General features: G+C 37.3%; 1 protein-coding gene across 1 annotated transcript; it reads right to left on the bottom strand.

Moving 5' to 3' along the window:
* Window positions 1–7,836: 7,836 nt before the first annotated feature.
* On the bottom strand, window positions 7,837–14,794 carry LOC125480009 (chaperone protein dnaJ 13-like). Its single transcript, XM_048590191.1, has 13 exons — window positions 14,471–14,794; window positions 13,803–14,089; window positions 13,197–13,394; window positions 12,994–13,108; window positions 12,484–12,570; window positions 12,175–12,263; window positions 11,811–11,895; window positions 10,373–10,426; window positions 9,939–10,019; window positions 9,239–9,316; window positions 8,719–8,949; window positions 8,210–8,317; window positions 7,837–8,125 (listed from the first exon to the last, which is right to left on the bottom strand). The coding sequence occupies exons 1-13, from the start codon at window positions 14,612–14,614 to the stop codon at window positions 8,069–8,071; spliced, it is 1,614 nt and encodes a 537-aa protein (XP_048446148.1). The 5' UTR covers window positions 14,615–14,794; the 3' UTR covers window positions 7,837–8,068.
* Between the last annotated feature and the right edge of the window lie 358 nt (window positions 14,795–15,152).

The following is a 15,152-nucleotide window of genomic DNA, read 5'->3' as shown; positions in this document are numbered from 1 at the left end:
CATTCTCAGCCAGTGAAGTTGTTTTGTGACAATCAAGCAGCATTACACATTGCTTCAAATCCTGTTTTTCATGAACGAACGAAGCACATAGAAATCGATTGTCATCTAGTATGAGAAAAGATTCAAGAAGGAATGATACGCACGGCTTACATACGGACCAACGATCAACCCGCTGATATATTTACTAAGCCGTTGAGTTCAACACAGTTCGAAGTTCTACTTGGCAAGTTGGGTGTTATTAACATACACTCCAACTTGAGGGGGAGTGTTAAGGAAAATATCTCTATTACTTAGTCAATATTGTAAATTGATATTGTGGTTATTTCCTTTTAAACCAAGTTTTTGTGATTCAAATAAGTGTGACATTTGTCCTTTAGCCAAGCAAACAAGAGCACCATTTTCCCTGAGTTCCATATCCACTAAATCTTGTTTTGAATTGCTGCATGTTGACATCTGGGGGGGGTATCACGTTCCTTCTATTTCTGGTGCAAAATATTTTTTAACTATCGTTGATGATTACACTAGGAGCACCTGGATTTACCTAATGAAATATAAATCTGACACACAGCAGCTTCTTGTGCAATTTGTTCATTTAGTCGAAACCCAATTTAATGTTAAAGTCAAAATCATTCGTAGTGATAACGGCCCCGAGTTTAAGCTTGCTAGTTTTTATGCCATGAAAGGTATTGTCCATCAAACCAGCTGCGTTCACACACCACAGCAAAATGGTGTTGCTGAACGTAAGCATCGCCATTTATTAAATGTTGCCCGAGCTTTACTCTTCCAAGCAAACATGCCACAACGATTTTGGGGGGACGCCATACTCACTGCAGCCTATCTCATTAACCGCACTCCCACACCTCTTCTCCACGGGAAAACACCCTATGAAATGTTGTTCCAAACAGCCCCCAGTTACTCGCACTTACGTGTGTTTGGTTGTTTGTGTTTTGCCTCTACTCACGCCTATAAACCTTCCAAATTCGATCCTCGTTCCCGTCGTTGTGTCTTTCTTGGGTACCCATATGGCCAAAAGGGTTATCGACTTTTTGACCTCCATCTTAACAAAATTTTTGTCTCTCGGGATGTGCTCTTTTTCGAAAACCATTTCCCTTATCATTCTGCCCACTTCCGCTGCTCAACCACAGTCCACCCTACCACCGCATCCCTTATTTCCCCTTGCTGTCGATCCCTTTCCTGTCCCACGACCCATACTACCCTCCATCTCCACTGAACCATCCACCCCCCACACACCCACTGAGCCATCCTCTGAGCCCTCACCCTCCCCACCTCCTTCTCCTCATTCCCCACCTGCTACACCCCTACATGCACCATCTCCAGACACCACCATTCTCCCTTCCCCCTCCCCAACTCCACTTGTTCATCTCACTCCACCACGACGTAGCACACGCCCCACCAAACCCTCTTCCTTTTTGCAGGACTTTCATGTCGAGGTTGCTCTCCCGTCCAGACCTGCTCCCGCTTCTTCTACGAACGTGGCTCTTTCCTCGTCAGGTACTTCTCATCCTCTCTCCACTTATTTGTCCTATGATCGACTCTCTTCTCACCATACGGCCTACATCACTAATCTTTCCCTCCTCCGAGAACCTACGAGCTTTTCCCAGGCTGTCCGTGATCCACACTGGCGTGATGCTATGCACCATGAACTGGCTGCTCTTCAAGCCAATCATACCTGGACACTCGTGACTTTGCCGCTGCATAAATGTCCCATTGGTTGTAAATGGGTTTACAAGATCAAACTCAAACCTGATGGCACCGTTGATCGGTACAAAGCCCGCCTTGTTGCCAAAGGTTACAGTTAAATTGAAGGGGTTGATTACCAAGAAACTTTTGCTCCTGTCGCCAAGTTAACCACCATCCGTGTGCTCCTAAGTGTCGTTGTTGTGCAAGGTTGGCATCTTCATCAGCTGGATGTCAACAATGCTTTCTTAAATGGTGACCTTGACGAGGATGTCTACATGACCTTGCCACCTGGTTTCGGACGAAAGGGGGAGACTCGAGTATGCAAGTTGAATAAATCCCTCTACGTTTTAAAGCAAGCTTCAAGGCAATGGTTCATTAAGTTATCTCATGCTCTGAAGGCTGCTGGATTTGTTCAATCACGGTCCGACTATTCACTATTCGTCTGAAGTCGTCATGGTAACTTCATTGCTTTACTGGTATATGTTGATGATGTGATATTAGCAGGGAATAATCTGCATGAAATTGAAGAAACCAAGAAGTTCCTCTCTCAGCGTTTCAAACTCAAAGACTTGGGGCAACTCAAATACTTCTTGGGAATAGAAGTTGCACGATCAAAGCATGGAATTACTATATGCCAACGTAAATATGCTCTCGAAATATTGGAAGATGCTGGGTTTCTAGGCGTTAAGCCTTCTCGGTTCCCTGTGGACCAAAATTTGTCACTCACACAAATGGAAGGAAAAGAGCTGAATGACCTTTCATCGTATAGACGACTTGTGGGCAGGTTAATATACTTGACCATAACAAGGCCTGACTTGGCTTATGCTGTTCACATGCTAAGTCAGTTCATGGAGAAACCTCGGCAACCACATCTTGATGCTGCACACAAGGTCCTCAAGTACATTAAACAAGCACCTGGACAAGGGATTTTTCTTCCTTCCACAGGCTCATTGCAGTTACAAGCATTTTGTGATCCTGATTGGGCTAGATGTCGAGATACCAGAAGGTCGATAACAGGGTTCTGAATTTTGCTTGGTCACGCACCTATTTCTTGGAAAACTAAGAAACAAACGACAATATCTCGTTCGAGTGCAGAGGCCGAATACCGTTCCATGGGCACCACATGTTGTGAAATTGTACGGCTGAAGAATATTTTGAAGGACCTAGGAGTGAACCATTCTCAGCCAGTGAAGTTGTTTTGTGACAATCAAGCAGCATTACACATTGCTTCAAATCCTGTTTTTCATGAACGAACGAAGCACATAGAAATCGATTGTCATCTAGTACGAGAAAAGATTCAAGAAGGAATGATACGCACGGCTTACATACGGACCAACGATCAACCCGCTGATATATTTACTAAGCCGTTGAGTTCAACACAGTTCGAAGTTCTACTTGGCAAGTTGGGTGTTATTAACATACACTCCAACTTGAGGGGGAGTGTTAAGGAAAATATCTCTATTACTTAGTCAGTATTGTAAATTGATATTGTGGTTATTTCCTTTCCTATTTAGTTTCTGGACAAGCCTTACTTGTAGGCTATAGTTTAGGTTTTCCTTTTACCGAATGGTTGTATAAAGGCTGTAAACCTAGTTGTTGAATACAATATAGAATTACAATCCCATTCTGTGATTCTTATGAGGACGAGTTCGGGGACCTTAGGCCATCTCTAGAGGGCTAGCAGATAGCTCCTTTTAGCCTTTGGTACTCAAAGATGTTAATATTTTAATAAATAGTACATGGTCATATTTGTCTTCATCTCTAATTGATGGTCAAAGAGCTAAATATAATTCATTATTTAAAAAATACAACTTAAATTCAAATTCAATGATTAAGTGATATCAATGAGTTGTTGGATTTGAACCAAATTTTGTAAAATAGATGTTATAGGAAAAAAAAATAGAATTTAAAAAAAATATGAACCAAATTTTGTAAAATAGAAGTTATAAGAAGTTATAATACTAATACAACAAGAAAATAAATTATTAGAGAAAAGAGAGAAAATTAAACATAACTTTTCTATTTCTATGCTTGTTCAAAATTTGTACAAAATTTGACTTGAGATCGACTGGCAAGGAAGGAACAGGTGATTCATTTCGTCCATTTAGCATAACAACATAGTACAGAGTCACAGATCTCTAGTTTCTGCAATCTGTGCAAAAATGTAAATAAAAATATAAAAAATAAAAACCCAAATTGGACTCGTGGACCCATAAGAACCAGCCCGTTTCAAATAGGCTGGGTTAGGTCCAGTTCCTATTTCTTTTATTACCTGACCCGGGCTGTCCCGTACGATTTTCAAACGGGTCTAGTCCGGTTTCTCTAATTTTGGGTGTGGCCCGACCTGACCCGTGTCCACCCCTACTAATACCCTTAATTACTAAAATCCTTCGCAAAATGAAAAGCATCATCTTTCTTTCTTTTCCGTTCTCGACCATCACAGCCCACCAAAATATTATTTTTAAATGAACATTGTCAGACCATACTCATATACTATCTCCAACCAAAGGGACCCTCAATAATTTTCTATTTTTAAGTTTATGCTTTAAATTTATGGCTAATTTAATTAAACTACCTTTGGATATTTCCAATCTAGTCGTTGAATTTGAATCGATTATTGCAACTGAAAAGCTAGACCCCAAAAAAAGGGCTAAGGCCATCTCTAACCAAAATAGCTAAATATTGCCCCCCCCCCGGTCTAGAATTATAGCCCGCCAAAATAGTTTTTTTAAATGAACATTGTTAGGTCATACTCATATATCATCTCCAAACAAAGGGGCTAAACATAGCCCTCTCAATAATTTGCTGTTTTTAAGCTTATACTTTAAATTTATGGCAAAAAAAAGGTTAAGAGGGGGGCTTACATTTGGCTAGCCTAATGCCCTTTTGACCAAATAATGGCTTAGTAGGTTTCGTAGAATTATAGCCCAACCTTCGATTGGAGATGAGTTTTTTGGCAAATCAGGTCATATTTTGCCTTTAGCGCTATTTATTGGAGATGGCCTAAGAGGGGGTTACATTTGACCAGCCTGATGCCTTTTTGGCTAAATAATGACCTAATGGGCTCCATAGACTTATAGCCTAACCATCAATTGGAGATGAGTTTTATGGCAAATCAGGTTATTTTTAGTTTTTAAACCTTTAGCCCTCTCCATTGGAAAATGCCTAAAAATGATACCCTATAATACTCTCGGACGCCATTTCTCCTTTTCATCCTTTTTTTTATGAATCCTGGGCACAAATCGAACCTACACGAGTGTTTGCATAAGGAAGGTACTGGAAATGAGAAGATGATATAGACAAGGAGGTTGTTTACCTCTGTACATGTGTATTGGTTTAGTTTTACAGGTGTGCAGCTTGGCTCTCTGATTTCTGAGCATATATTTGCTCCGACAGTGGTAAGGAATGGCGCATCTTGGTTTTGATTTTTCGGTTCTGCTATGGTTGCAGAGAAATGAGAGAGAGTCTCTCGAGTTTTACAGATATGAGATGCGGAAGTGAAAAGAGAGGAAGGAAGTCGAGGTGCAGCTCGGGTATGCTTTGGGAGAAAATGAGAAGTTCCTGGAGAAATGAAGGAGAGACCCTTCACGACTCTGGGCTCAAGCATTGTGATGCATGCATAAGTTCCTTCCAGGTCATGGGTTCGACATGCAAACCAGCTTTCTCACGCTAAATTGATACGCTTGTAGCTTCCAAATCATTCCTCGCTTAGGCAAGTCATAATTTGCGTTAATCATACTATATTTAGGTCATTAGTCCAACTGAGGTATGTCCTAAGATGCACTAATTTTTTCGAGATATCTCAGGACTTGGTGTTGAAACGAACTAGGAAAAGCAAAATATTTCCACCGATGCCCAAATCCAACTCAACCTAAAAAGTTCCCCAACAATTTCTTTTTATTTTATTTTATTATTATTACTTTTTGTTGAGAGAACAAAATTTGGTGTTGGGTTAATGTGAAGGACAATCTTGGAATTTTAAAAATAAGTAAGGGTATAACAAGGAGAAAATATCCATTTTGATTCTCCCAATAACTCGGAATTCAATTCCCACCAAATCGTAGAGAATCCAATTCCTCCAAACTTTGGAGTTGGATTCAATATTTATGTGGGTCCCACCAATTTTTTTATTCCAAATACTTGGTAAACATCGGAGTATTCCGTAATCAGAATTGAATTTCCCTTTTTTATTCCGATTGCCCTTGTGTAAACATGCCATCAATTTAAGGCACCTTATCAACTTGATAAGCCTTACGCCACTGCACAACATTCAAATGAATAGCCCTTTTAGACCATCTCCAATCTTTGGGGATAAAGCTTAAAAATTGAAGTCAGAAAATTTTAAGCTATAAGCCAGAAACTGCTTTTCTCCTCCAACCCTTGTGGCTTAAAATTTTAGCGCGTGATGATTAAATAATGATTTTAGCCTAATTTTTTATTTTTGGTAACTTTTTTTGAAAATAAAATTTATGTAGATTATCTTAATTTATTTTTATGAACATTTTAGTCTAAAAATATTTAAATTCCGATAAGTAATTAAAAATCATACAAATACATATGCATTTATAAAGTTTTAAGTTAAATTTGATTTAAATAATTTTCTTAAATAATTTTAGATTTTATTTAATTTTGGGCCGTCAATATATAACTTTTTTTTACTAGTAGATTTGATCTCATTTGATCATAGTCGTTAGATTATAAGTAAAATCAAAAACAAAAAAAAGGGTTTGAACTATGATAGTTTGGTGGGCCCAAAATAATTTAAGCCATGCTTAAATCTTGGGAGGAATCTAGCCCAGAGATATATTTTCGCCCAGAGCTTATTTTAGCCCATGGTTAGAGATGGTTTTGGGGGGGTTTTAAAGCTTATATTTTAAGCTTTATCTCATGGGTTGGAGATGATTTGAGGGGGTTTTGAAGCTTATATTTTAAGTTTTATCTCATGGAGATGGTCTTAGGATAGATAAGGAGCTAAAAATTATCTCAAAAAATATGATTATTCCTCCATTTCCAATTATCCACAACAGAAATGCAAAGACATCACACCAAGCAGTGGTATCATTCCATTACTCTTTAGACCTTAAATTAGCCATCAACCACTCATACAAATCAAGACTAAAGGCGTGAGTCACCTGATTGGAAACCAAAACAGTTGATAAAACACCTTAAACCCTGCCACAATCCCTTAGAAGGTGCAAAATAGATTCCTCAGGCCATGAACAATAACTACATGAAGCATCCGTGGTCATATTTCTTCTCATTCTCTGAGCATTAATGAGGAGTTTCCCCTTGAAAATAATCCGCAAAATTTTTTTTAATTTAGGCGGAATATGTAAATTCCGTATAAATTTCCATCCCACATCAGGCTACCACCAACCATACGAGAACAAACTAGAAGTAGTCTTCCAAACTTGGCATTAAAAATACCAAAACCACCTTTATTGTTTAGCCTACAAACAAGGTGCCATTCCATTGACACAAATGAACCTTACGGTGCCGCTCAATCTCCCTCCCCACCCACCCCCAAAAAAAAGATACCTCTTAAGATTATCAAGGTCCTTACAGGAAGCTTGGAGGTCTGCATCATATAGATAGGAATTGAACAAGTCACAGCTTGAATAAGAGTAGGCTTACTAGCCTAGGACAACAGTTTGCTCGTCCACAGCATTACATAACCTTTCCATACACCGTTTGATAATTCCAGCTTGCTTAGGAGTAGCCTCAGAAAACAAAATTAGATCATCCGCTAAAAATAAATGAGATACACTTGGGACCCAATTGAGAAGTTTTCACAGGCTTCCACACTTTTCTTCGAAAAGCCACAAAAGTAGGTTGCGACAACTTCTCAATGCATAACGCGAACAAATAAGGAGAAAAAATATCACTAAGAGGATGAGAGAATAAGCTAAGCCTCACAATAGGCTAGCAATAATATGATTCAAATTCGCCTTTTGACAATAATAAGAACTAAAACCTCTCACTTTCAAGCAAAGAAGAATATCATTAGACCGTAGTACTAAGTGGCTCATCCAGGAGATCTTTGAACTCCCAATAAGCTTCTCTTCCAAATTACTAAAAAAAAACATTAGGACCACTGCATAACACCTTCTAAATACCCTCCAACAGTTCTGTCAATTCTTTCAAATGGTTTTTTTTTTTTTTTTTTTTTTATTAAGTGCACTTGGGACCAGTAAAATCCATGTCATAAAAATGTGGTTATTAGTACACACAGAAACAAACTTATTTGCAGGTTTCTAAATTAAATACAATATTTGTGAGGGAGTTGGGGGAATATGAAAGGAGGAAGATGCAAAATTGGGAGACTTAAAGGTAAGCAAATATAGATTTAAATATGGTCAAATGAAAATCAAATTCTGTGCTCTTCCTGGGGTATTTGCAGCTCGTCATAATCGTCAACCGTAACCTGGTACAAAAGTTTCGTATTTTAGCCTACAGCAACAAAACTTCAGGATTCTGACTGAAACAAAAGCAAACTGAAGTGTAATACCTCATATCGGCCGCCACCATAAGTGTATTCCACGTACAACTGTTTAGGTTCTCCAGGACAGGGATCACAGAATCCCATAATGCCAGACTTCTTTACGCCTTTATGAAGCTGCCAGATTAAATTGATCAACCACAAGTGTTATAGAAACCACTGCAGCTCTAAGAGTTCAGATTTATTCTGGCTACAATAGACCCTGCAAACACGGCACGCCAAGCAGACGCACTTTGGCTGCTCAAGAATGAGTTTCCGTTGTTTTCATGAGCTAGAACATAACCCTCCCTTTCCCCTTAGGTCAACAGGAAAAGTAGAGTTGCCAAACTAAGATTCCCTCACTTTAAGGTTTGTAAAACTCATTTTCATAGTTAGATTTCACTAATCACTACACATAATAATATGCATTTTCGGAACTGTATGATCAAGCTACATTCCCAGGATGATCTCATGAGCACTTAAAACTTAAGATTATCGAAAGATACTAAAAGCAGAAACAAATTTGTTAAAGAACCAACCTTCAGTTCTCCAGAGTCGCTGACAAGGAAATTTAGAGGCAGTTTAACATCAATGACCTGTGAATCATTTGATTCTACTGGTGCATCACTTTTCTTCAAAGCTTTGAGATTCCCATACAATGCATTTGAAATTACCAGGCCCCCTATTTCTTGCTGCCTATTTTGTTTTCTCGTTGCTACATTCTGTAGTAACTTCTGAGCTTTGTCTGCTGCTGCTCTTGCCTCTCGAACCTGCAGACACAGGGTTTAGAAATTCTTTCAAATTCCACAATGAAAAATGTAAAATGTTAAACATAAGGAAATAAAAAAAGAGACAGATATCAGGTGTAAAGACTGCAGTGTATTAATTCGGGGAAATAAATTGTAAAACACAGAACTCTGAAGCCTGCATTATGTACACTTAAGCATCCAACTGAAAACCAGGTGCAACAGGTATCTTTCAGCATCTCACCCAACATGACAACAGAGACCAAAACTTAATGCTCTAATATTGCTATTTCGCACTTATGGATAATCATACCTGTGCAGAAGTTTTCTCCATATTCTCTAACGCCTTCTTCTTTTCCCTCTTAAGGTAGTAAGGTTTCAATATGAATCTCTGCAAGCGTACAAAAAGGACACAGAATCAACAGACAACATTAAGATCAAAATTAGAACTTCCAAGTCTCAATCCATCAAATACCAAGTTTTTCTCACTACACAAAATGAAAAGTTTTTGAAACGGAACTCTGCATAATAAAAGCAACTAATAATGTAACAAACCTTAGCTGCTAAATCACAGAAATGAAAACACTATATCAATGATCATTAAATAATAAATAAAGGGAGGAGGACAAAAATCTAATATTTTGCCACCAGATGGATCTACAGCCAATCTTGCCCTCAGATTTACATAATTAATTTCAAGTTGCAAGGACAAGACCAAATATAAAACTCGTTCATATAATGTATGCTCATGGGTCTAAGTATAATTCACACTCTAACGAGTTATGAACAGAACAAGAGCAAGAAACCTTTTCCTGATATACAGTTTGATATTTCAAACTGAACACAGTTTTCAACTAATATATGACTTTAAAAAGCCCGATTTAATAAAGAATGTTTAAAAGAAATAATGAACAAATCCTGGCAGTAAAAAACTTAGGCTTTGCCAGCATAAGGTAAAGAAGAAGAACATATTCAAAACAGATTGGCTAAAATTAAAGAAAATATGTAATAACCTTGAGTACGAAGTACACTGATGTTGGAATTAGAAATGCTCCAGTTGCAAACACAGGATCCAAATGCCTCGACAGCAAAACCTGCATGTAAAGCCATCAGCAACAGATCAAAACCTTGTAATGCCTAAACCTTGGTGATATCGAAAAATAGAGTTGAATTTACTTTATTCCAAAATGATATTAAGAGAGCCATGCATACATGACAAGAAAACATTCCAGAAACACATAAACAGATAGCAACATGTAACCTCCGTTTCGTATTTTGCACACTCAATGGCTCTTTAAACACTATACATGAAGTATTTCTAATCCGCAAGTGAAAGAATGAAATGGCATAGAAACACATAGAAAACTTCTGAGTAAAGGTCAAATACAGATAAAATTTGCACCCACACTAAAATACATAAAGAGTGAAATAATAAGATAAAGCTTACAGGGATAATTAACTTTTGACCCCCGCGATGCAACTCAAATTTCCAAAAGATACCCTGCAAGGAAGTGTATGAGATATCAATCACAGTTTAAACATGAGCTAACTGAAATACTGTGTAAAAGAAAAAATTACTGTATTTAAATGAACTCTAAACATTAGGCCATTATTAAACAAAATTTAATCTTTTCAAAGCACTTTATAGGAGGGAATATGGAACTGATGTAATTTTATAATCATCCACTAATTGTTTCACCAGAAACTTTGAGGAAGAATCAAATATCAAACCCAGAAAGATCAATTTCTTGATGAGGCTGTTGAAAAGAATAAAATAAAATAGAACAGATGAACCAAGAACCTGATCAAACCGGCCTGTTCAATATGATCCCTACAACTATAAGACGCAAACTTGGTTCCAGATGTATAAACATAGGTCTCTGATAGGTATGCAGTTCAAAGGTTTTTAAAATGTGTCAAAACCAAATGAACCAAGCGCGTGTCAATTGTCTAATTTTTTGGTACTATGTTTTCTTTTCCCCTAATTCTTGCTTCCCTTGTCAATTCGTTGAAATTTCAAACTTGTTCTTTGATGCATGTACCCCTCTCTTGTTTGATAGTTTGACCATCCAAATTTGGACTATCAATCTTTATATCTGTGCACAATTATTAAACCATGAACATACCTTTACTTTCTTCACCGACTGCCCAAACATCTTTTCCCTAGCTGACATTTACATTTCCTTCAACTACTTCCTACTTCTTTGTTGTACTTTTATCGTTATTAATTTGCAAAAGATCCCTTGTTCAATTATGCTTTGATGCCTTTGAAATGTCACCCATTTATTATTAAAACCAATCAACCTCACTCTCCAAATCCATATTCTTTGGCTTGAGTTCAATCAGTTTCTCTAATCCCGTATTCTTTAGCTTGAATTGGATCAGTTTCTCCTCCTGATTTGGTTGATTTCAGGTTCGACATTCTGAACATGATAGATCTGTGCTGTTACCCCAGTACGACAATATTCAATTAACTGACCAATCCTAATCATTGAGCACCATTTCCAGGTTGTATGTTTTACTAAACATTGCAAAAATCCTGGAAGATATATTTTCTGTAAGTCCAGGAATATTTAATTTTATCCTAAATGATGGATGGAAACTTCTAGCAGTATTAACCTACCTAAATTTTCTATATCTTTTTATAAGAATAAGAGGAAAGGTCTTTAAAAACTCAAGATATCAATTCAAGTTGGTTGTACTCGTTATTTCCTCTATAAACTATACCGATAAAACTCAAATAGCACCAAAAAAAATTGGAAAATTAAGAAATACAACAAAAAGAAAACAAATCCAATGAAGAAAATGGTATCTGGAAAATATATTTCATGAAATAAATGCAGCCTAAAGCTTCTGAAAAATATATAGATTTTTGTCTGAATCACCTGAATTCCTATTGAATACAACATACGGACAGTGCTGAACTGGGATAATTTTCTCCCACCACCAATTTCAATCTCAAGGGCAGTGCTGCATCAATAATGTCTAAAATCAGAAAACGCATAACATGAGCACTTATATTTACCTAAATTAGTGTCGACATTTGGTTGACTACAATATCTTGCTTATATATTAATCCACGTATCTTAGTTGAGTACAAAAGGAGGCACCATATACGAAAAATTGGTATTATGGAATGTAAACCTTTTTTTAATGAAAAGTGGAATGAAATTGAGTATGAAACAAATACTATAGAGGATAAGTCACCATAGCATTAACTGATAATATGTCATCAACCAACAAGCATACCTTCCAATTTTTCCTGAAATACGGCCATGAGACTTTGATGAAAAGCGATGATTGTAATGAGCTGATGCCTCAAAAGTATCTATACCACACTGTCGAAATTGAAAATAAATTAAGTGAAATAAAGGAGAGTAAACTATGCTTTACTATGTCACCAAGTGAGATGAACGATGTAATGTATATCAAGCAATTGAATTCATAAAAACTAAAAGAATGCTGAATGTAAAATTTAGAAGACGACAGGTTGGAGTGCATTATAATCGTGAACTTGTAGACTGTTCTACAACTAATAGGGGTAATAACATGCTGTACCTTGAGCTCTCCAGCAGCAGACAATTTCTCTTGTTTCTTTCGCCAACCTACTGACACGGCTGATTCTGAGCCTAAAGAGAGGTGTATCTGTCAAGGAGAAGGTGAAACCCCCCCGGAGCCAATGAAAAAATAACAATATTAGCCATTCACAAATAAGTCAATACAAAATCAGATATTTACTCTTTTTTTATTCTCCTTAATAAGTGGCATTTTACCTAGATCAATTTATATTTTTACTTCTATCAGGGTTCATAACTTATTTGACCTTTCTTCATCTTTTCCTTAAAAAATAAATAAAACACGTCCCTACTGATAGAATAAATTACATTACAAACATAGTGATAATAATGTATCCAACGCATTCATGACTACAAGCATATTCCAACATTTCTCTAATTAGTCATGCATGACATGTTATTGGTAATGTTACCAAATACAATAAAAAGCACAACAGTACCCGAAAAGATAAAATAAATCAAATGAGTCAACTAGAACAAGAAATGCACATACATTTCCACTTGCAGTTTCAGATAGTTGTCGTGTCCAACTGTTGGTGAGATTCAATGAACCATCTTTCAAAGAAAGTGAAAGTCCAGATGTGGCAGTTAAATGCGAAGACAAGTTACTGGAAAATAGAGACAATGAAGATTATAAAGAGGAACCACAATGTGCTGAAAAGAAAATTCAAAGTGACTCGAGCAAAATAAGCTTACCGAGTTGTCTGCACCCCAATAAGTGACCGTAACCCAGCTGAACCTATGAACTCTATAGAAGAAACGGAAGACATCTGATGTCCAAATACAACTGTAGCGGCTCCACCGCCAGCATTCCCATTAACTGCCAAATTTCCACCAATTGAAAGGGTGTTGTGCTTTGATAACTGAGACTGAACTGAACTTGTCATAGCCATCCTGACGTTTATTTATAAGAAATCAGTTTCCGAGAAAACAATAGACACTATGATGCAGAAAAACCAAAGCATACAACTATATTGAACATCATGCCTTTAAGATATCAAGGATCAATGTGATTTTGATAGGGTTCTAAGAACGTAATCGTGTGGGAAAGACAGTGATATTTTAATAAGATGAGGGGAAAAATTGCAAGCCTACAAAAAATGGTCGAGATGTACAAAATGCAACTAGAAGTAACAGGCAGACACTCAAATTTGAACTACATAATAAAATGACACTCAAATTAAAATTAAAATTTCTCCATGGGCATCAAAAGGCTTACTAGCGAAAGAAATGATTAAATTCAAGATGATCGATTGAATGAAGGGAGAAAAAGATAATAAAGAGACTGGAACTGAGCCATACCCTCTCATAATGCCATGGCCATGTAAAAAGTGTGGCAAAGACATATTAGCCAATATTGTACCAGAAGGTCGGAAATGTGCTGCGACCTTCTCTTGTTCCTTCATTTTCCGCAACCTCTCCAGTTCTTCCTTTAACTCTTCTGCTTTATTCAGTTTTGTCCCAAGTTCCAAACCAGAAGTCAACCCTTCCATCCCATAAATGTCATATATCTTCCTTTTATTCTCATCTGACAATATCTCATACGCTTGGCATATCCGCTGAAAGTTTTCTGTAGCGGTCTCTTTCATCTGAAAACAAACATTCAACGACATCACTAATCAGTTACCACTTTCCACGAAACCAAATTCGACTGCCAACATTGTTGAAGACGTACAAACAAGTCTAACATTTAGGGTTGCTAATTCTAAGACAGTTGAATGAACTTCAAAACTTTAACACTTTCGGTTTGATTGCATTAAAAGATTATAACAGAAACATCTCATTAGATTTCAACCTTAAGCAACGAACACCAAACATTACAATCAAACATCAACGCAGCATTTCAATAACTAAATCGACACCGCCAAAGACAAATCAAACATAAATTAGCAATTGGGTATCAATCCAATAAGCAAAAGATTAAAACTTTAGTATTTACAAACCAAATTTAAAAAATTAAATAAATTTACATGAGGAGCTTGGTATTTATCAGGGTGATAGACTTGGGCCCACTGCCGGTAAGCTTTTCTGATTTCCTCATCGGAGGCTTCCGGTGAGATGTGAAGCAGCGCGTACAGTTCTCTGTTGGGCGGTCCTTCTTCCTCTTCCATCATCTCTCTACTTTCTCTGTACTTTTGGCTCTAGGGTTTTGCAGAGAGTGGCAATTTTTTGGGTTCGGAAGGTTACTTCAGAGGACGACCGTGGCAGTTACATTTAGGGGTTTAGGGGTTTCTACCATTGACATTTGACAGACGGGGCGTGGGGTACACCGTACCACACAATGACGCTGTTTTTTCGATATCCTTGACGTGCACCCAATTTTAACTTCTTCTCTGTCTTTCACCAATATTTATGGGCCGGGTTGGGATGTTCAAAACCCACGAAAGCCCATTGGGCTAAAACCTATGGGAAGGCCAACATTGACAAAATACCAAGGGGCCCATTTGGTGGGTGATGTGATTGCGCCTTATGAATGAGATTGGATTGGTGTGGATGATTTACATAACTCATGTGTGCGGTTGGGTTACATAACTCATCATATTTTCCCTTATTTCGGATTTGTAACCGATCCAGTCCATATTATAATTTTTTTTCACCAAATATTGACTGGGTTACAAATTCAATTTAATTGCAAATAACTCATCACATCCT

Source organism: the organism of the source record quoted next, unplaced genomic scaffold, assembly GCF_019419815.1.
Source record: "Pyrus x bretschneideri cultivar Hongxiangsu unplaced genomic scaffold, Pyrus_bretschneideri_v1 Contig309, whole genome shotgun sequence".
Taxonomy (NCBI): domain Eukaryota; kingdom Viridiplantae; phylum Streptophyta; class Magnoliopsida; order Rosales; family Rosaceae; genus Pyrus; species Pyrus x bretschneideri.
Note: the sequence above shows the minus strand (reverse complement) of the source record. Positions and strands in the feature narration are given on the sequence as shown.

Excerpts from the sequence above, each read along its gene's own strand:
- LOC125480009 (XM_048590191.1), bottom strand. The coding sequence starts at position 14,614 with ATGATGGAAGAGGAAGAAGGACCGCCCAACAGAGAACTGTACGCGCTG. Across the intron at positions 12,571-12,993 it reads CTGAAACTGCAAGTGGAAAT|ATACACCTCTCTTTAGGCTC; the intron begins GTATGTGCATTT and ends TCTCCTTGACAG. Across the intron at positions 10,427-11,810 it reads TGTATTCAATAGGAATTCAG|GGTATCTTTTGGAAATTTGA; the intron begins GTGATTCAGACA and ends ACTTCCTTGCAG.